A 21,963-nucleotide genomic window follows, 5' to 3' on the forward strand; every position below is an offset into this window, starting at 1 on the left:
CCCCTCATCCATCTCTTTTCCAAGCTGAAGAGCCCTAATCTCTTTAGCCTTTCCTCATACAGGAGGAGTTCCATCCCCTTTATCATTCTGGTCGCTCTTCTTTGAACCTTTTCTAATTCCGTTATATCTTTTTTTGAGATACGGCGACCAGAACTGAACGTAATACTCAAGTTGAGGTCACACCATGGAGTGCTTTTGTTAGCGCCTAAATGCTGCAGATACATGCGTAACTTACAGTATACTATAATTTACAAGCATAATTTGGGTCCTGCCCATGCTTTACCCCTGTGCACACCCCCTTGCAATCACTTGCTGTGTACATTAAGCAAGGATTTGCAGAATAGTGCTTAAGCGGAACACTGGTGTATAGATATATTGGTGTATAAACACCTAGGTTAAAGAATTGCTCCATTAACTAATGTTTCAACTTAAATAATGCACATAACCCTCTCACTAATCTACTCTAATCTACTACTGAAACAGTAGTTAATAGGCAACAAACCATCAGTAACCTAAACCATCAGTAACCTAAACTATCCATTAACTAATGCCAAGAGCAAAAGTTATTCCGTTCCACCCTCATCTTTCACAGTGCATTTTATAACAACTTTACAACACCATTTCTTCAATCCTGGGCAAAGGAACTGCAGAACTTGGCTCCATTTTGCTTGTTTTAAAACTGAGGAACCATTGATGTCAATTCAAGATTTCAACACAAGTTTAATATAACAAGTCCAGAGTTACTTGCCTTGTACATAAACCGTGTGAGTACTGACATGTAAGATCAGTTCCTGCTAATGGTGCTCAATACTTGTTCATGTGATAAGAGTCTGGGGATGTGGTTACATAAAGAACAGTCCAGAACAGCTGAGTCACATTTCCAGTGAAACTAAAGCAGACACAGAGACCAGAAAACCAGCAGTAAAGTTTTTAATTTGTGGTTAACAGCCAAAAAGAGGTACAAGAAAAGAAAAGGAGACCGTTGTGTTTTCTTTTTTTCATATGCACAACTCCTAAAAATTTGCATTTCAGTTTTGCATGTATTTATTAACAACCTCTGTCCTCCTAATAGGCTGAAGTACAATTCTGGTCCAATCTGAATTTATTTCTGTGAATCATTAGCTTGCATTTTATTTTCTAGCTAGTTTAATGTTTAAACTAGCTAGAAAAAAAATTGCAAGCTGATTCACAGAAGTAAATTCAGACTGGGCAAGAACTGTACTTCCACCTATTACAAGCCAATAAAAATTCCAAGTAGGCATTAGCAACACATTTGATTTAGTACACTAGAATATACGTACACCTCTCCTTTCTCCGCCTTCCCCCCATTGTGATTTATAGCCAAGAAACCATTATTTCTTTCACTCTTACCCTTTGGAAATCATGGATTATATCAGCAGGGTCGCTTCTACCAAACTGAGGCACTGGGACATTGATGTACTCATAGTTCTCATCAATGTAGATTTTGACATTCTCTTCCAACTCCATTTGGCCCCTGAATGGTGAATAGATGGTGTCTTCATAAAGAACACTGCATTCAAACGTGTTTTTCCGAGGTAGCTGCAGAAAACGAAAGAACAACAATTATAATCTAAATAAAACAGAAAAAGACATTGAAATAGAGAAAGTATATTCCTTGAGAACACAACTAAACATCACATAGGTGCTTGAAAGAGGAGTAGCCTAGTTGTTAGTGCAGTGGGTTTGATCCTGGTGAACTGGCTTTGATTCCCACTGCAGCTCCTTGTAACTCTGGGCAAGCCACTTAACCCTCCACTGCCCCAGGTACAAAATAATATGTAAACTGTTTTGATTGTAACCACAGAAAGACGGTATATCAAGCCCCAATCCCTTTGAACTACTGTTCTTCTGAAAATATTCTACAAATATATACAAAATAATTATAAGAGCTCTGTAATCTCAATTGTTGAAACAAAACAGCTTAACCATACATTTTGGAAGCACTCAGGAGCCTGTATTATAAAGCTGGAGGACATCTTTCAGAAAATTCAGGAATTTTACAGGTATATTTCTCCAGAAATAGTTATAAAATAAAGATAATTGAGTTAAAACAAAAAAAGTCTAAATGCTCAGATATAAATAAGATGTCAAAACAAAGAGCTTATTCTAAAACAATACAAATAGACACCGTGATCATTAATACACGATGTAGAAGAATCTTGGACGCCCTTGCTCCACTCAGAGCAAAGTCTACAAAGCGGTCTGCTGATGCACCATGGTTTAATGATGATCTTAAACAACTAAGACCACATGCAGAAGACTCGAAAGGGCCTGGAGAAAGCACCAGGACACTAAAAATTTAAATGCATGGAAGACATCTCACAGAAAATATAAATATGCTATCAGACAATCCAAGAAACTTTACTATAAATCTAAAATAGGCCCAGATTACAAAGATTTAAAACAACTCTACTCTTTAGTTAACAAACTAACGGATACTAAAGCGCTCACATCTGTTAATAAAGGTATTCCACCTGCTGCAATTTTGGCCAAGTTTTTCAAAGACAAGCTCATAAAATTAAAGAATTCCCTAACGCAGAGCAGTTTGTGTGTAAGTGATTTTCTTAGTGCCCTGGAACTGAGTTTAGGCGAGCACCCAGCAGACCGATCATTCTCTCTCTTCGCAGCTCTTACAGTAGATTCTGTCAAACAGGAGGTCCACAGGCTATCCAGTAAATTTTGCAAATTAGATGCTTGTCCAAACTATCTACTCAAATGTGCTCCTTCATAGCTGACTTGACGCTGCATCTTAACTTCATGCTTGGTATTAGCTTGTTCCCTGAAACGTCTGGAAACATCCTACTTACCCCGATTCCCAAAGATGTCAAGAAAAACAGCCAGGATCTTGCAAACTATCGGCCGATTGCATCTATTCCGCTTTTCGTTAAATTAATGGACAGCATGGTTTACAAACAGCTCAAGGAGTACTTGGACAAATTCAATATATTGCATGAGTCACAGTCAGGATTCCGTCCACTCCATAGTACCGAAACCGTGCTTGTCACCCTCCCGACCAACTTTAAAAAGGAAATAGCTGTTGGATAGAGAATTCTGCTTTTATAATTCGACATGTCTAGTGCTTTTGACATGGTGAGCCATGACATCCTGCTTCAGCTCCTTGACTACTTCAGTCTCAGCGGAAATGTATTAGCATGGCTGAAGGGTTTTTTAACCACCAGATCATACCAAGTTAGCTCTAACTCAAGCCTATCGCTTCACTGGAAAGCAGACTGTGGTGTGCCTCAGGGCTCACCGCTTTCCCCAACACTCTTCAACCTAATGTTGGTTCCTTTGGCCACAGCTCTTTCCAAACTAGGTCTCAACCCATTTATTTATGCGGATGATATCACTATCTCTATTCCTTTTAAAACAGACTTGAGCGAAATAGCCAGTGAAATACAGCTTGGGTTGCATACAATGCTGGATTTCCCTAGGGAAGTATTTCTAAGTTTAATTCAGTCTTTCGTTCTTAGCCGCCTTGATTACTGTAATGGGATATATGCAGGGTGCAAGGACATGCTTCTGAAAAAATTACAAACTGCCCAGAACACAGCTGCTAGGCTTATTTATGGTAAATCGAGGTTTGAAAGCTCAAGACCGCTGAGTGAGAAACTGCATTGGCTCCCTGTCAAGGACCGAATAACATTTAAAATTTGCGCTCTGGTGCATAAAATTCTCTATGGTGAGGCCCCAGCGTATATGGACACCCTTGTCGGCTTACCACCTCGTAACTCTCACAGATCAGCTCGCTTGTACCTAAATCTGCATTACCCAATCTACAGAGGCCTCAAGTATAAAATCACATACACTTCCACCTTTTCCTACATTAGCACACAACTGTGGAATGGTCTACCTAAAATTTGTGAAAATCACCCCTGATCATCCAACCTTTAAAAAATACCTTAAGACCTTCTTATTTGGGAAAGCTTATGCTCCTGACCCGCCCCACACCGTTGTCTATTGAATTCCATTTCTCTTTCCAAATTTCCTCACCTCTGCTATTACTTACTAGCCTCTTTCACTACAATGCCATTGACTGTTTGTTGTAGACTTGATGTATGCTTTCTGTAAATTCCTGTAAGCCACATTGGGCCTGCCCTTGGGTGGGAATATGTGGGATGTAAACGCTATAAATAAATAAACACTCCAATATTTAAAGAAGAGAGTCATCATCCAATCAGCATCAACTGCCTACATCAGGATATGGCTCCACAGTTGACTGGGGAGATTATTCTTTCAAAAAAATGATTCTAAGCGGAAAGCAAAACCAACAATGGTGTGGCTCAGTAAGAAGAAAGTGAACGTGTTCCAATGGCCCAGTCAAAGCCCAGATCCAAACCGAACAAAGTCTGCAGCAAAACTTGAAGACTGCAGTGCACAGATCCCCAACCAACCTGAAAGAGCTTGAGCTATTTTTACAAGAAGAATGGGCAAACATTGCTCTATTTCACTGTACAAAGTTGGTACATATGAATTAAATGTCTCATTGCTGTTATTGCTGCAAAAGAGGCTTCCAGCAAGTGCTGCATCATGGGCTGTGAAGAATTAATATTTTGGTTTCTTAAGCACTTTTTGAATATTATAGTCCAGGGCTCTCATCGTGCAGACAATTAGCATGTTGAATCCTACTTCAGCAACAGGTCAGGATGAAGAACTTCTCTAGACCCCCCCCCCCCCCCCCCCCGGCAAAAGCATGTGACAACTTCCTGGCCTGCTGTATGCTCCACAATCTCACCATCGACAGGTAGATACCAAAACAAGAGGCACCAATGCTGACAAATGCAGACAGTAACGAGGAGAGGGAGGCTGTGCAGTTCAAAGACTTCACACCTCCAGAGGCCCACCAGTGTGCAGTGGCAGCAAGGAGTGAACTCATGCAGACATATTTCTTATGCAAAAGTGAAACAATATGTGTGTAAGTGTCATTGTGCTCCCTCCCCTATATTTTACTTATTTATTGGCAATTATGAACTACCTTTATGAAGAGACTCACCCAAGGCAGTGTATAACAGGTACAGTTCAACATAAAAAATTTACAATTTTGTTAACAGCATAACAATAATTAAACTGACCACATATAAACATAAATACATGAAGTACACTTGAAAGCAGCAAATTAAAGCTTAATAATAGGACTACCATGAAACAGTATCAAAAATATACACACTTAACAGCACTGAAATTCAAATAAGAGATATAATACAATGTCAGCATAATACTAATGAAACATCTAATAAACATGAATTAGAACAGGGTTGTCCAACCCTGGTCCTTGAGGGCCACAATCCAAACCTTTTGCTCCCCTATTTTTTGAAACAGAATTTTGAACAAACATAATTTATTTAAAGACTTGTCAAATTTGTCTGTTCTGAGTAAGATATCTGACACTCTATGAAGTTTGATACATTTTTTCTTTTTTACAAACAAGTTTTTCTGTATGGTGAAAAGGTAAAAATTTGCAATTTTCTTGTCAACATGTACATTTTATGTTTTTAACATAAGATATAAACCATTAATGATTTGATTTTCACATACAATTTAAGGTTGATTTAAAAATTAAAAATAGCTACCTTTTCCTTTTAATGTTTTTTTCTAAGGAAAACATTTGTTTCATTTTATACCATCAATATATATTATTCTTAAGGACCTATGGTTACAAAAAAACATTTGATTAATTTTTTTGACTAAGTTTAAAATACTTAACTCTGATTATTTAGCCAAAATGTTTTAGCCAGTTTTTTGTTTTATTCTATCATATTATATTATATAAAATACTATTCTATTGTGAATGGACATGAGGTTTAATTTTTCTATACATTCTAAAGGAATGTTTATATATATCATGTGGTTTTTACTAGACTTTGGATGTCTTACATAAAAAATATTTTCATGTATATTTTCATATTTAAAATCCTATGATTTCTTTGGTGTGGTACATTACAAAATTTGTTTAATGCAATATTTTTCTCTAATTAATTATAATCTGTAAGAATACAGATGGTTCAATTTTTTTGTTACTATGTTTCAACTTACTATATATGTCATGATTGGTTTCTTATATAGACTCCTGATGCAAGCCTGATAGACCAAAACACAGCTGTGTTGAGTGAGTCCTGATCACATTTTTTAATTTTATAATCAATAAACGTTTTTTAAATTGATTTCTACAAGGTCATAATTTTTTTTTTTTTATTTTAGTCGTCTTCGCTGTTTTGTTCTTTGGCCAAGGAGCATACCATCCTGTATGACAGAGCTCAATTTAATGCTCTCTATCTCCACCTGCTGGTAGATGGTCACAACCCACAAGTCTCGGGATTCATCTGCTGCTGACAACAAGGAATTTTTTTTTTTTTTTTTTTAATAATATTCTACCATTTTGCCTGGCACTGAAATCAGGCTCACCAGTCTATAATTTCCTGGGTCAGCACTAGAACCCTTTTTAAAAAGCTGATAGTGCACTGATTCTCTCTAATCTTCCGGTACCATGCTCGACTTTGAAGATAAATTACATATTACTAAAAATAGCTCTGCAAGTTCATAAATTCTATCAGTACTCTGAGACGTATACCATCTGGTCCATTTAATTTGCTACTCTTTAATATATCAAATTGCCCCATTACATCTTAGTTTACAGAGATTTGTTTGAGTTTCTCTGATATCACCATTGAATATCATTTCTGGTACCGATCTCTCTCCCACATCTTCCCTAGTTAAGACCAAAGCAAAGAATTTATTTAGAGGGGCATAATCGAAAGGGACGTCCAAGTTTTGATGAGGACGTCCTCGCAAAACTCCCCGTTGAAACAAGATGAGCGTCCATCTTTCGTTTCGATAATATGGTCAGGGACGTCCAAATCTTGAAATTTTGGTCGTCCTTGGAGATGGTTGTCCCTAGACTTGGTCTAATTTTTGGCGATAATGGAAACCAATGACGTCCATCTCAGAAACGACCAAATGCAAGCCCTTTGGTCGTGGGAGGAGCCAGCATTTCTAGTGCACTGGTCCCCCTCACATGCCAGGACACTAACCGGGCACCCTAGGGGGCACTGCAGTGGACTTCAGAAACTGCTGCCAGGAACATACAGCTCCCTTACCTTGTGTGCTGAGCCCTCCAAAACCCACTACCCACTTCTGTATACACAGCCCTTACAGGTGAAGGGAGGTACCTAGATGTGGGTACAGTGTGTTTTGGAGGGCTCGCTGTTTCCTCCACAAATGTAACAGGTAGGGGTGGGGGGGTGGGGCTGGGTCCGCCTGCCTGAAGTGCACTGCACCCACTACAACTGCTCCAGGGACCTGCATACTGCTGTCATGGACCTGAGCATGACATCTGAAGCTGGCATAGAGGCTGGCAAAAAAATATTTTGAACAATATTAGTGACCACTGGGAGAGTAACGGAAGGTCATCCTCGATTCCCTCTGGTGGTCATTTCGAGCACCTTTTTGTGCCTTGGTCGTGAGAAAAACACAACCAGGTAAAGTCATCCAAGTGCTCTTCAGGGACGTCCTTTTTTTTCCATTATGGGTCGAGGATGTCCTTGTGTTAGGCACGCCCAAGTCCCGCCTTTGCTATGCCCCCTAGAACTTTGGCCGTCCCTGTGATGGAAAGCAGATGGGGACGTCCAAAATCGGCTTTCGATTATACCGATTTGGATGACCCTGTGAGAAGGACATCCATCTTCCGATTTGTGTCGAAAGATGGGCGTCCTTCTCTTTCGAAAATGAACCCGCTAGTCTCTTTGCTATGGCCTTGTCTTCCCTGAGTGCCCTTTATACCCCTCAGTTATCTAAAGGTCCATCTGATTCTTTTACTGGCTTCTTGCTTCTAATATACCTATAAAAGCTTTTATTTTTTTTTTTTGTCTCCAGGGCAATTATCTTTTCAAAAAGTCTTTCTTTGCCTTCCTTATTAGTGTTTTGCATTTGACTTGCCATTCCTTATGCTATTTCCTCTTACTAGCATAAAAGAAGGATGTTCTTTTAGCTCTAATAGTTTCCTTCACCTCACTTTTTAAACATGCTGGCTGTCATTTGGCCTTCCTTCCACTTTTTTTTTTAGTACACCATAGACACGATATAACATGGTAGATGGGGGTCCAAATTTTTAAACCACGTTGCGAGTTCACGCATTATATCGGTTCTCTGTTACATGCACTGGCACCCACACCCCAGTTCAGTAAAAGGCTGCACATTTCATTGATAAATCAAATGGACTTTATTAAACATTGTATCCACACATTAAAAGTGAATTTGGTCACAACACAAAAAACACAGGATAAAATTAACATCCTGAATTAGTAAATGATTCTAGAGTCAACTGTTTTAATGCTTCTTGTTTCTTCCATTTTGCAATTCCAATAATCAACTTCAAATGAAGAATATGAATCATTTCCACATTTTCCAATTGAGGCCATTGAAGAACAGTACCCATGGCCGCTAAAGCCAATATAAAAGTTTTGGGGCTGGAGGTAGAGAATCACCTTGATCACTACTATCCTGAGATTGGTTTTCAGTTTGTGCATGACGACTTAAATGCATTCATTGCAATTGCCTGGTCAATCATGTATACCACCTGGTCATGGTGATTTATCACTCTTTAACTTATCGATTTGGCTCGATAAGTCTTCCAGATTCATTGAGATTTCTTTCAGTTCCTCTGTGTCATCACGCTTGAAAACAATTTCCAGTACATCTTCTACCGTAAAGACTGAAGCAAAGAATTAATTCAATCTCTCCACTATGGCCTTGTCCTCCCTGAGTGCCCCCATGGATTCTCTCACAGGCTTTCTGATTCTGATATACCTGAAAAAGGTGTTACTATGAGTTTTTGTCTCTACTAGGACTGGTCATAACATCTGAGGCTATCATAGAGGCTGGTATGTACTGTTTCTTAAACATGTTTGGGACTGGGAGGGGGCCAGTGACCACTGAGGAAGTAAAGGGGGAGGGGTTATTCCTTTATTCCTCCAGTGGTCATTCAGTGCACTTTTTTATGACTTAGTTGTTATTATAACAAGTCTAGCTCAAAACGTCTTAGTTTTAGTCCTGGACGTTTTTGTTTTGTTCCATTATGGCAGAAAAACATTTAAGTGTTTGCATGCTTTTCTGCCATAATGTAACAAAACAAAACCCCCAAATTCTATATAGCGTGTAAGTGTTTGGAACAGCCAAATTCTACCTTTAACAGGCCCCGACATACCCCCCCCCCCTTGTGATTTGAACACACTGCAGACAAACAGCATAGAAAAGCATTTAGAAAATGTGTTTCAAAAATAGCTATTTGAATGTCTTAGCAAGCAAAATATCCAAATGCTGCTTTAAGCCACTTTAAAACATTTTTTTCTTTTGAAAATGAACCCCATAGTGATCTTCCTTTAAATAAGATGCAGGTATTAGTCTTGTGTGTGATGTTTTTTTTTTCTGCAGTCCATGCATAGTTTGTGGTACTCTGTACAATGCTGTTTAAAATTCTTCTCACACAAATTATTGTACAATATTGTAAAGACATTCAAGAGCAGAGTAGTTACAATTATATTTACAATTACTGTGCTCTTCAGTTACCTAAGACACCATGTAAAACATGGACAAATGGAAACTCTTGAAAATAATTGAGTGCTGTTTGAAGACTCTTGAAAAGTTTCAATCAAGTATTATGCTATGGAACTGTTAAAAAGATAAGGTGGAGACGCACTACAAAAAGACAATGTATTCACTCCACAGTGAGACAAGGCTAGCTAAATTTAGAAAAACATTTGCATAAAAAGGGCATTCCTGTAACAGAGTGCCTGGTAGGAGGAGGCTATTTTATAAAGGAACACAGGCAATTACTTTCCTTTATAGAATCCAAAACCAGTATATATGAGCTTATACTTTAGGCATAGGCACTTGTGCCAGCTACAGACCTGGTGTACTTGCATGCATAGAAGTGCAGCAAAGACACGTTTAACTTACAGGATTCTATAAGTTACAAATGTAACTGGTAGCCCCGCCTATATCCCACCTATTGCAGTTTGTCCAAATAACAAGGCAGAATGTTGGGAGCGGGTAGGAGGTGTGTTTTGAGCAGGACTACGGAGTGCCCAAAAACAGGACGTTCAAAAGCGATAACTGAACAGGAAAGTCTTAGATTTAGGATATCCTACAGTAAATTAGAGCTCTTTCAATCATGTCCAGGGTAAAAGAAAGCTGTTCTGATTGAGCAGCTGACCACTGCAGGGATTAAGGCATGACCCCTCCATAATTCCTCAGTGGTTACTTTCCTCCTACCTTTCCCCTGAAAATGAAACTGGAAAGGAATACCAGGCTCTATGACAGCCTCAGGTATTACAGAGGTTCTGACCAAAGCAGGAAGCAAGTGTGAGGAGCAGTCTAGTGGTTAGTGCAGTAGATTTTACAACAAGGAACCCCCCTCCCCCCCCATTCAAATCCCACTTTAACACAATTTCTTTTTAAACTGTGAGCCCTCCAGAAACAGAAATATAACTACTGTACCTGACAATATAAGCCACCTGGAAGCCTGAAAGCTACTGAAGTGGTATATATTTAGGTGCAGTAGATATTTTTCTGCTCCTGGAGGGCTCACAATTACAAAATAAAAGATTTAATGTGGGATTTGAACTGGGGTCCCTTGTTTTAAAGTCCACTGCACTAACCACTAGGCTATCTCTATGCTCTGCCTGGTCATCTGTGTGGCCATTTTTCTCAAAATGATGCTAGACAAATATCCCTACCTCTTGGTTTTGCCATTCATAAGTTTATTTATTTTACACATGTATAGACTGCTTAAATCAAGTTGGACATTTCAAACTGGAAAATGGCTATTCATTTTGGAAGTTCTCAGCATAAACATGTCCATCTCACAGCCATATTCGAACAGAAAATGTGGACATTTTTCCTGTTTGAAACCGACTGCGAGGTAAACTTTTTTTTTTTTTTTGGACATTATGAGCTGGATGTCCCAATTCTGACTTAAGACAGCTTTTCAAAAATGCCCCTCTTACCTTTCTCTGCCAGTTTTAGGGCACAGACCATAGAAGTCTGTTTAGCACTGGTCCTATTGTCCAACTACTGGAGTTGCTGTTGAAGACCACTCCAGCCTTGATCATATTTTAATCATACTTCCTTTCTACATTTGCCCTTATGTGGACTATTGTAATGTACTGTATTTGGATCTGTCCTCTAAACTGTTGACTAAGTTGCAACTTATTCAGAATACTTCAGTTCTGTTGACCTTTAAGATCAAGAAATTTCATTGTCATCTCATCTGAGATCTCTACATCGGCTTCCCATATGTCAAGAGAATATGTTCCAGGTAGTACATGGTTTTTCTTCAAAACTGTTATATAATTTATTGAATACTATTTTACTGATCACTCGATACGACTACATCACTTCTTAATCTCTCAATCTCCTTGCTCTATGGAATTCTTTAAACTTCTGTAATTAGATTGGAACTTTCTTATTGTATATTTCATAAAAATTGAAAACTTTTCTATTTGATAGAGGTGATTAAGTTGGTTCGTGCTGTTTGACATACTTTTTCTTTTTGCTTTGGTGTACTAGTTTTAGATTTGCTTTTATATTTTGTGTTTTGTCTTTCATATCCTGTAAACCGCCTCAAACCCAAATGGGGATTAAGTGGTATACAAGCATATTTTGATATTGATCTCAATCCTGATCTGTTTTTGCCATTTACGGGACCGAGACCATAGAAGTCTGCCTGCCATTGGTCTTAGTTCCCAACTTCTGAAGCTGGCATCAAAGCTTACTCTAGTTATGAGGTCTTAAGTTTTGTTTAACTGGATTCCACCCCTTTTCTATATAGCGTTCCTCTGTGTTTATTCCACGCATTCTTGAATTCAGTCACCGTTTTTGTCTCCACAACCTCCCGCAGGAGGGCATTCCAGGCATTATAAAATGGGATTCTAACTTTTCTCCTTATGAAGCTATATTTGGCAAAACACAACTTTAGGAATGGCATGTTATGTGTTGACAGCTGGGGCAGCCCATGGGACGTGCGGCCATGTGCAGAGACTCACTGCAGGGCGTCATTTCTTTGCCAGTAGGGGTTGAAAACAGGGCCATGTGCAAAAAATACAGCTTGCTCAGTGATAGGGCCAGCCATGGTCGAGATATTATTCTGCTTACAAAGCTAGTCTGCTCAAGAAAAAAAAAATTAAGGTTTGGCTTTGTCAGTGTTAAAAAGCCCTGTGGCAATTCTATGAATGTATCCATCTTGCTCAAGGAAAGAGAAATTCAGTGTGTTAAGATGGCAGCTGTATCCAGTAATTGCTTGAGACCATGCTTACAGAAAATATTTTCAGATCCCAAAGAGGGAATAACCTTTCTCCTGGAAGATAGATGTGAGGTTCTGGATAAACCAGTGGTTCCAAAACCTTCCTGGAGGCAGTGCATACAAATGTATTTCATGAATATTTGTTGCCGATATCCTGAAAACCTGTCTGGGGTCCCACAGGCCAGGATTGGGAACCACTGGGATAAACTATTAGCAAGTGCTACCCTTTACTACAAAAGCATTTAATCCTTCATAAACACGGGAACAGTGAATTCATTTTTTGTAAAGAAATACTGGGAGTTGTTTTTGTTAAAAATGATTTGTCAATAAATAACATTTACTATTTGCCATTGAAAACTTTTTGCTGTATGCCGTTTTTCCCACATATTAAACCGATACACGAGGGGACCAGACTTAATTCTATAGTATTAAGGGGGTCTATTAACTGTTAACACAGGAATGAACAAACAATAACTGCTGCAGGAAACAACTAAAGACAGAAGGAAGCACGGAATGGGTGGAGACTATATATTAAAGGTAATGCGGCAACAGTTAACTTGCAGTAATTAATAACACAGCAGATAATGTGGCGCAGTTAACACCTAAATAGGTGTAGCTAACTGAACTACATTTTCTGTAATGCCGTTAGGGATAAATCTATAAAGGGAGTGCTAAACTTTACGTGCCAATTACATACATGTTTAGAATAACATACAAGCATATGTGTGCACATAACGATATAAATGTGACAAACATGCTCAAGTTCTATTCTCTAAATACGCAAATCTTACATGTGCGCATTTTACAGGTAACATAAGAACATAAACGCTGCCATACTGGGACAGACCAAAGGTCCATCAAGCCCAGTACCCTGTTTCCAACAGTGGCCAATCCACGTTACAAGTACCTGGAAAGATCCCAGAATAGTAAAACAGATTTTATGCTGCTTATCCTAGAAAGAATAAAAAAATAACCTGTATGGCAATGTTCCACCTATATAATCTGTGACAAACACAGTCTGTGGTTTGTGGAAACATAAACAGCAAGCAGTGCTGATTACTTGTTAAGGGGACGTTTCTTCCAGTCACTAAGGCAATTATAATCACGTGGAGATGACCTTGTTAGAGTAGCCCTTGTCTCTCAATTGCACCCTCTCGATAGCCAGGCCGTAAGATCAAATTGGCAGGGATCCTCCAAAGACACCGGACCCTGAACCAACAGGTTCGGCACCAGGGGCAAATGCACCGGAGCGTCCACCAACATCCGGCGGAGATCCGCATACCACGGACGCCTTGGCCAATCTGAAGCGATGAGAATCACCAGACCTCGGTGCTGTCGAATCCGCAGTAGGACTCGTCCTATCAAGGGCCAAGGAGGGAACACATACAGGAGGCCCGAGGGCCAGGGTTGAGCCGGAGCATCCAACCCCGTCGAGTGAGGATCTCTCTTTCTGCAGAAAAAGCAAGGTACTTTGGAGTTCGCACTTGACGCCATTAGATCCATACCGGGAGTCCCCCCATTTGGCACAAATCTGAAGAAAAACGTCTTCTGCCAGTTCCCATTCCGCCGGGTCGATTTGATGCCTGCTGAGAAAATCGGCTTGCATGTTGCTCTGACCTGCTATGTGAGCTGCTGACAGAAGCTGCAGGTGGAGCTCGGCCCAGTGGCAAATCTAAGCTGCCTCCGCGGCCAGGGCTCTGCACTGAGTGCCGCCCTGACGATTTATGTATGCCACCGCTGTCGTGTTGTCTGACAGAACCCGGACAGCAAGCCCCTTCAAAGTCTTTTGAAAGGCCATAAGAGCCTGGAATATCACTCTCAGTTCCAAGCGATTGATGGACCACCCCGCTTCGACGGGTGTCCACAGACCCTGAGCATAGCTTCCTTGGCAATGCACTCCCCAGCCTAGAAGGCTGGCATCTGTTATCACCAGGCACCAGGAAGGAAGCACCAGAGGCATTCCTTGGCGCAGCATCCTGTCGAAGAGCCACCACTCCAAACTGAGCAGGGAGCAACGTTAGTCTGCGTTGATATTCCTGGGACATCGGAGACCACTGTTGAGGCAGGGCAATCTGCAGAGGCCTCATATGCGCTCTTGCCCAAGGCACCACCTCCAAGGTGGCCGTCATCGACCCCAGCAGCTGGACAAAGTCCCAAGCTCGTGGACGAGGCATCCGCAGGAGCAGACGGACCTGATTCCGAAGCTTGCATCACCTTTGGTCGGGGAGAAAGACCAACCCCGATGCCGTGTCGAACCGGACCCCCAAATACTCGAGAGACTGAGAGGGGGTCAGGTGACTTTTGGTTATATTGACCACCCAGCCTAGCGCCTGCAGGACCGCCACCACTCTGGCTGTGGCAAGATGACTCTCGGTTGCTGAGTCCGCTCTGATGAGCCAGTCGACGAGATAAGGGTGAACTCCGATATCCTCTCGCCTGAGACAGGCAGCTATGACCACCATTACCTTGGAAAAGGTATGGGGAGCTGTGGCTAGGCCGAAAGGCAAGGCCTGAAATTTGAAATGCTTTCCCAACACTGCAAAGCGGAGGACCCGCTGGTGTGGAGGCCAGATAGGAATGTGCAAATAAGCTTCTTTTAGGTCCAGAAACGTGAGAAACTCTCCTGGCTGTACCGCTGCAATGATGGAGCGCAGGGTTTCCATGCGAAAATGTCGTACTCTGAGAGCCTCTTTTACTCTTCGTAAGTCGAGGATTGGCCTGAAAGACCCGCCTTTTCGAGGCACGACAAAATTAATGGAATAGCGGCCGCGTTCGGCAGGAGGAACCGGGATCACCGCTCCGAGGTGCAGCAAGATTTGTAAGGTCTCCTCTACCGCCGCCCGTTTTACGGCAGTGCCGCATCAGGTCTCCACAAACACGTCTCTCACCGGGGCACCAAATTCCAGTCGGTAACCTTCTCTGATCAGGTCCAGGACCCACTGATCTGAGGTAATCTTGGTCCACTCCTCTAGAAAGAGGGAAAGACGTCCTCTATTGCAGGCAAGGAAGAGTGGACCAGCATCTCATCATTGTGGAGGACGCCCCTGAACTCCAGGCCTTGAACTGGCCCCTGCAGAACGTTTGTCCGAGCGAAAGGAGTTCCTCTGCTGAAAACGGGCACGTTGAGAAAACCCAGCAGAGCGCCCCGGGCGATACCTTCGAGCTTCATGGAAGCGAGGTCTGGAAGAGGAGGGAAACGCAGAACCCTTGGAAGAAGGCCTCGGCCTATCCTCAGGTAACCTCTGGGGTTTATATTCCCCCAGGTCTTTCACAATCTTCTCCAATTCCTCTCCAAATAACAGAAGGCCCCGAAAAGTTAGCCTCACCAGTCTTTGCTTAGAAGCCATGTCAGATGCCCAATGCCGCAGCCAAAGAAGGTGGCGGGCGGACACCGCCACAAACATCTGTTTAGCCGAAGCTCTGACCAGATCATACAGGGCGTCAGCCAAAAATGACAAAACCAACTCCATCCACAGGGCAACCTTAGAAAGGGGGCCTGCACCATCGGCGGGCTGTTCCACTGCCTGCTGAAGCCAGGAAAGACATGCCCGGGCTGCATAGGAACTGCAAATAGATGCACTCAAGGCAAGGCCCGCAATTTCAAAGGGCCGCTTCAGCGCGGACTGAAGCAACCGATCCTGCATGTCTTTCAAAGCAACTCCTCTCTCTACTGGGAGTGTTATGGTATAAGCCAATCATCAGAATTAAATGTGTAGCATGATGTTGTGTTGGATCAGATACATATATATACACCAATATATTTGTGCAGCTTTTAAAAATACACTGCAGCAGAACTGGCTTTCATTCCAAAAGCCCTCTTCCCTCTCCCTTTGGGGAATATTTAAAAGACAAAGGTACTGCTGCAGTTGCAGGGACCTCACCTTGCCTTTTCTCATTCCTTAAACAAAAGACTTAAGACTGCTTTAAAGTTTTAAATTGACTCTATTCCTCTGATCAACACAACAAAGATTGGACCTAACCAGTAGAGGCAAGGAGACAAGCAAGTGGGAAAGGTGTGAAATCCAACTTAAAGACAAAGGGCACCTGCTGGCTGCCCCAGACAAATCTTATCTATCACAGAGAATCAAGCAGGAAGCCTTTTTACATCAAAAGACCATTTGTCAGCAAGATCCAGACAGCAAGTCTTGTGATGTCATAAGACATGAGACCAAGATACCACAATGCTTTGCAAATGCCCAAGGGTCGTGTGGAAACCAGGAAAAAGATCCACATGGCATATCCTCCTGCAGCTTGCAAGATATAAAAGCAAAAGCTGTTTCCCCAAGATTCAGTTTCTCTTCAACTGCAAGCAACTCAGATCCACTCACTGCAGAAGCCCTCCTGTCCTGAACATGTGCTTACCTAATGCTGTTCATACTGTGTAACAAGGACTTGTAAGTAACATAACTTTTGATCTAGACCTGCTACCTTGCCTTACTTAAGCACAGATTATCTGTAAAGATCTCTTAAAACCTACCTCTCGTGTGCAATTGTATATTAAATCAACCTTTTTGAAGCTAAAAATACGGTCTCTTTGTGTTCTGAGTATATGGTATCTTTTATATATACTTAATTTATTTAATTTATTGCAATTATCACCTTTGGTGATTGGTGGAGAAATTAATATCCTAAAACTTATAAATACAGCACCTGCTCTTAAATTATAAATAGTAGCGAGTGCTCTAGAGCTCTTTCCCCCAAGATAAATCATTTCTTGTAACAGGAGAGTGGTCTTTTTTGTCACCGCCGTGACCAATGCATCCACTTTAGGCATCCCCAAAGGGGCCAAGTGCTCCTCACGCAGAGGGTAAAGCTGACCCATAGCCCTGGCCACTTTCAAAGGCCCATCGGGATTAGACCAATGAGCAGAAATAAGCTCTTGGATGGAGTCATGCATCGGAAAGGCCCGAGAAGGATATGCGCCACGCTCGGGAGAGGAAATAACCTCCGAAGTCATCCCCGGGGCATCAACACCCGGAGGTAAGCCAAGATGCAACGCAGTGTCAGACACCTGCGGCAGAGCTCTTTTCAGCATTATGCATTAACAGCACAAACTCAGGGGAGAAAAACTCACCCTGACCTTCCGCCTCCGAATTAGGAGAAACGGATGTAGTAGCTCCTCTGGCAGCCTCTAAACGAGGCGTCCCCCTGCACTCAGACTCCTCCGTAACCGCGAGGGTCGAGACATGCGGCGCTTCCAAAATGGCGCCCACTGCCAGCTCCATCGAGCGGGAAGAAACATCGCTCGCCATGCTCATACTAGTGTGAGCGTCTAAGAAGCATGTTTTACACAGCCCCGCTGCTGATCTGCGTTTACCACAACGGGAGCAGCGCTTAACTCCTTCAGCAGCCATTATCCGACAGGACGGGAATCCTGCTGGGAGATACAGAAATATTGAAGGCAGTTGGGGCTAGCCGTCCTAGAGACACTATGGTCTTTTAGTGTTCTCTATCTCCACCTGCTGGTAGGCGGATACAACCCATCAGTTAATGAATTCATCTGCTGCTGATGACAAGGAAATATCTGATAGACTATCCTACACTTCAAACCTCCAGTGATGAAGATTCCAGCTCCCCTTGGGTAAGAATTTACAGTGCCCAGATACCTTTACAGTTAAATCAGTTTCTCACAATAAATCCCCCACTGTAAACTAAAAGCCCAGTACCTCTTGCCATTTCCTCTGGGGAGATAGAGAAAACCAATCTTGGTCCTCAAAGTAACTAATCCTCCACCTCCATCCTAACAATTCCCCTATCTTCTCTATTTCAAGTAAATAAACCCAACACCTTCAACCTCTCTTTCCTATTTAGGCCTACACTCATTTTTACTGTTCTCCCCTCTATATTCTCCAGTTACTTTGCATTCTTCTGCAATTACAATGAACATCTTTAGATACTTCAACTCCAGGGCCTGTATTATGTTTGCTTTCTTCAGTTTTACAATTTGGGAACCTCTTTAACATAATTGTTTGATAAATTATACTATATTATACACTAATTATAGCATTAAGTGTGCATTGAAGATAATCAACAGTACCTTTGAAAGCTAAAGAAAGCAGGCTGGGGCTGACCCAGGGGCTGTACTAAGCACTGCCATCTAAAGATCTGATTCAATTTCCAAGTCTTCTTTTTATCAGGTTGGTTAGGAATGTTGCAGAGACAAAATTCAAAACTACTGGGGGGGAGAATTTGAAGCCATTCACTGCACAACTGCATCACCTAATGGTCCAATTTACGACCACAACTACAGGATTCTAGAAGGACCCATAGTTATAACCCTTGTTTAAGGACTATTGTTACAATGACTGGACTTAAAGTTTGGAGTGGGGGGGGGGGAGATAGAAAATGAGGAAAGAAATCCGGACTAATGTACAAATAAAGACTTCCATCACCTGGTTCTGAATGAACTGGAAACCCAATTGATTTTTAAAAAACAACAAAAATCAAGCAGGTTTATATTCTCAATACAGCTGTTTATAATGAAGAAGTTGTAGTTGAAATTTTCTGTGGTACTGTACCTGGTCAATTAGGATATGTCTGTACACATACATGCATGCAAACACGAGTCCCAGGAGTAAGACAAGCAGGCCCACAATCAGATAGCACAAGACACGGTGTGAAGACTTCCGGGTCTGTACAGGTGGAGGCTGTTCTTCCTATTAAACGAAAGATACAGAAGCAGCATTAGTCATATAAAAGGAAGAGATATTGAACTATTAGAGAAGGGAGTCAGAAAAGTTTGAATAATCATGACAAAGGAATTTAATACCATTTGGGATTTTCATGGGGCCTTCATATATTTTAATTATTATGTATAGCTGTGAAACTGTACATGTTGGACAAAAATAACAGACTGGTCAATATTCAGCCACGGCGGTCAGCATTTGACAACCACAGGCAAATTTAGGCCTCAAAATTCAGTGCCAGGCCATATGTAGCTACTGACACCAAACATCCAGGTCTTCAGTGGATCCCAGAAGTTATCCAGTTAATGCTGATATTCTCTCTTGAATAGTTTATTCAAGCAAATTAAGACAGCTCCTTATGGCTTCCTACTTGCCCAGATAACTATTTGTTTGCCACTACTGAATATCAGCAGTGTCCAGGTAACTTCCAGGACCAGACAGTGTCACAGCAATTTGATCTAATATTCAGTGGAACTTTCCAGTTAAGTGCCGCTGAATATTAGATGGGTGCTATCTAACCAGGAAGGAACCTCTCTTACTCAGTTCAATAGCACTAAAAATTGACCCCCCAAATCTTCTACAATTCAGAAAGCCTTTGCTGGTTATGTACCAGAATCTGCTTAACAGCACAAAGAGAAAACTTCCTTACTGTACAGTTCCTTACAAAATAACACAAAGACATTTGCAAGACATTGCTAAAACACATACAACTTTATTACTTCAAGAGGAATGTCATTTACAGATCTCCAGCAATTATTCAAAGTCTTTTAAGTCTTGAGCAAACTTAAAAGAAAGTACATGACATTTTCTACTGTATTGTGCCTGCTCCCTAATATAGCCACCCCCCCAAGTCCCCCTCCCACTTCTCTGAAGTGAATAGCAGGGGAGGAAGAGATGCAGAAGTAACATAAAAGAGAAAGAGGATGGGACTTGATATACGGCCTTTCTATGGTTACAATCAAAGCGGTTTTCAGATTATATACAGGTACTTATTTTGTACCTGGGGCAATGGAGGGTTAACTGACTTGTTTTGTTTTATTTTAGACCCCTGAGGAAGGCCTGCTGGCCGAAACACGGACCGTGTAGGGTCCTATTAAACTTTTCTGGCGCTCTAACTCCCTTGTTTTTGGTCTGTTTTGGGTTGTCTTCCGCCTTTTTTTGTGTTTTGTTTTGTCTTCACGGGAGATTTGGACTTCTCTTTTTGTATGCTTGGGTTAACTGACTTGCCCAGAATCATAAAGAGCTGCAGTGGGAATTGAACCCAGTTCTCCAGGATCAAAGTCTGCTGCACTAACTACTAGAGTACTCCTCTACAATTTAGGGCCTGATATTCAAAAGATTTTTGCTCTTAACTTTGGAGTTATGCTCTTAAATTGGACTCTGGTCAAAATTTCAGCCAGTGACAGTCAGCAGGTTTTTATGCACCGACTGTCAACAGCTAAATTAGACCCGGTACCAGCATTGACTATCCGGGTCTCACGAGATATCTCCTTGGCTACCTGGACTTATGCGGCAGCCATTTTGACACTGCAGCTGGCCTGTGCAGGAACTACTAGACATGTCTCCTGCCTCAAAGACCACCAGGGAATGGAAAGGTGGGGTGGGTAGTGGCCTACCGGGGGTAGAGTGTTACTGTAGGAGGGCATTGTTCATTTGGATGGTGGGGGCAGGAAGGGGATAGCACAGGCAACTGAAGTTAAGTTGGTGCCAGTGGATATTCAGTACTAGCTAATCAGGAAGAGTTAGGACTGATATTTATTTAAAATATTTATAACCCACATGATCCCATTTTATTTGGCAGTTTACTCCGGTTAGCTAAGTGGGCACTTTCACTCAATATTGCTAGCACCCATGTAACTGACAGCTTCTCCCCGACTCTGCCACTGAAAACCCCCCTCTCCTGCCCTCTTTCAAAATGGCCTGTGGCACTGGCCAGTTAGCAGCTGGTCCCCTGAGTGTGATTTAAGCAGGAAGGAACCTTTCCTGCCTGCTTAAATCACTTTGAATATTGGACCCTGAAAATTTAGGGCCGAGTGCCTAAATTTATAATTAAAATTTCACTAAACTTAAGTTTAGGAACATAAACAGTGGACGACAGGGGCACAATTACAGCAGAGGGGAAAAAAAAGTTAGGCGCTTAGGGACTGATTTTCAGCACAATTATAAATCTAGGCAAATGAATAGCAAGCCTAAATTTACAATTATAACTTTTAAACTCCTAAATGCTGATGAATGTTTTGCTGAAAACTTAGTAGCATAAACAGTAATTTAGGCTCTCAGCTTTTCTTGAATATCAGACCCTCAGCTTTTGCCTGCATATTTCTGATCTGTGATGACATATTCTGTATTTGGTGATGGTTTATGTTCTGCAGGCTCGACGGAGGTCAGATATTCTGGTATCATGCAATTTCTGGACAGGTAGAGATCTGTAAGCAGTCTGGCTCGTTCTGTTTGTTCCATAACATAGTAACATAACATAGTAGATGACGGTACAAAAAGACCTGCATGGTCCATCCAGTCTGCCCAACAAGATAAACTCATATGTGCTACTTTTTGTGTATACCTTACCTTGATTTGTATCTGTCATTTTCAGGGCACAGACCGTATAAGTTTGCTCAGCACTATCCCTGCCTCCCAACCACCGGCCATAGGCGACATACTGATGTTTTAGGTCAGTTCTCAGTGTTTGCTTTTTATTTAGGATTGTTGCTGTTTGAATTGTAGAAGCATAGTATTGCTTCAGTACAGCAAGTTTATTATACACTTTGTGAGTGACTTTTTTTGTAAGGTTTTGTGCTGCATCATCAAATATCTGGAAATGGAGGAAGACTGTGGTCACTATTACTGAAGTGGCAACAGAATTAAAATTTTCTTTTATGACAAATAGTCTTGTGAAAGAAAGGAGCTACTGGACAGGGGGTACAAAGGACAGAAAGGGGCAGCAGGTGGACAAGAGGTAGC

The 21,963-nt window shown here is 41.5% G+C and overlaps 1 protein-coding gene across 1 annotated transcript in view; it reads right to left on the reverse strand.

The window, feature by feature from the left end:
• ITM2C (integral membrane protein 2C) overlaps positions 1-21,963 on the reverse strand; it is a 131,683-nt gene that overhangs the window by 20,941 nt on the left and 88,779 nt on the right. The window contains exons 2-3 of the mRNA XM_030215706.1: positions 18,835-18,972; positions 1,372-1,560 (exon numbers count right to left, since the gene is read on the reverse strand). Coding sequence (XP_030071566.1) covers positions 1,372-1,560; positions 18,835-18,972 — 327 coding nt within the window. The remainder of the gene's footprint in view (positions 1-1,371; positions 1,561-18,834; positions 18,973-21,963) is intronic.

This window comes from Microcaecilia unicolor, chromosome 10 (assembly GCF_901765095.1).
Source record: "Microcaecilia unicolor chromosome 10, aMicUni1.1, whole genome shotgun sequence".
Classification (NCBI taxonomy): Eukaryota; Metazoa; Chordata; class Amphibia; order Gymnophiona; family Siphonopidae; genus Microcaecilia; species Microcaecilia unicolor.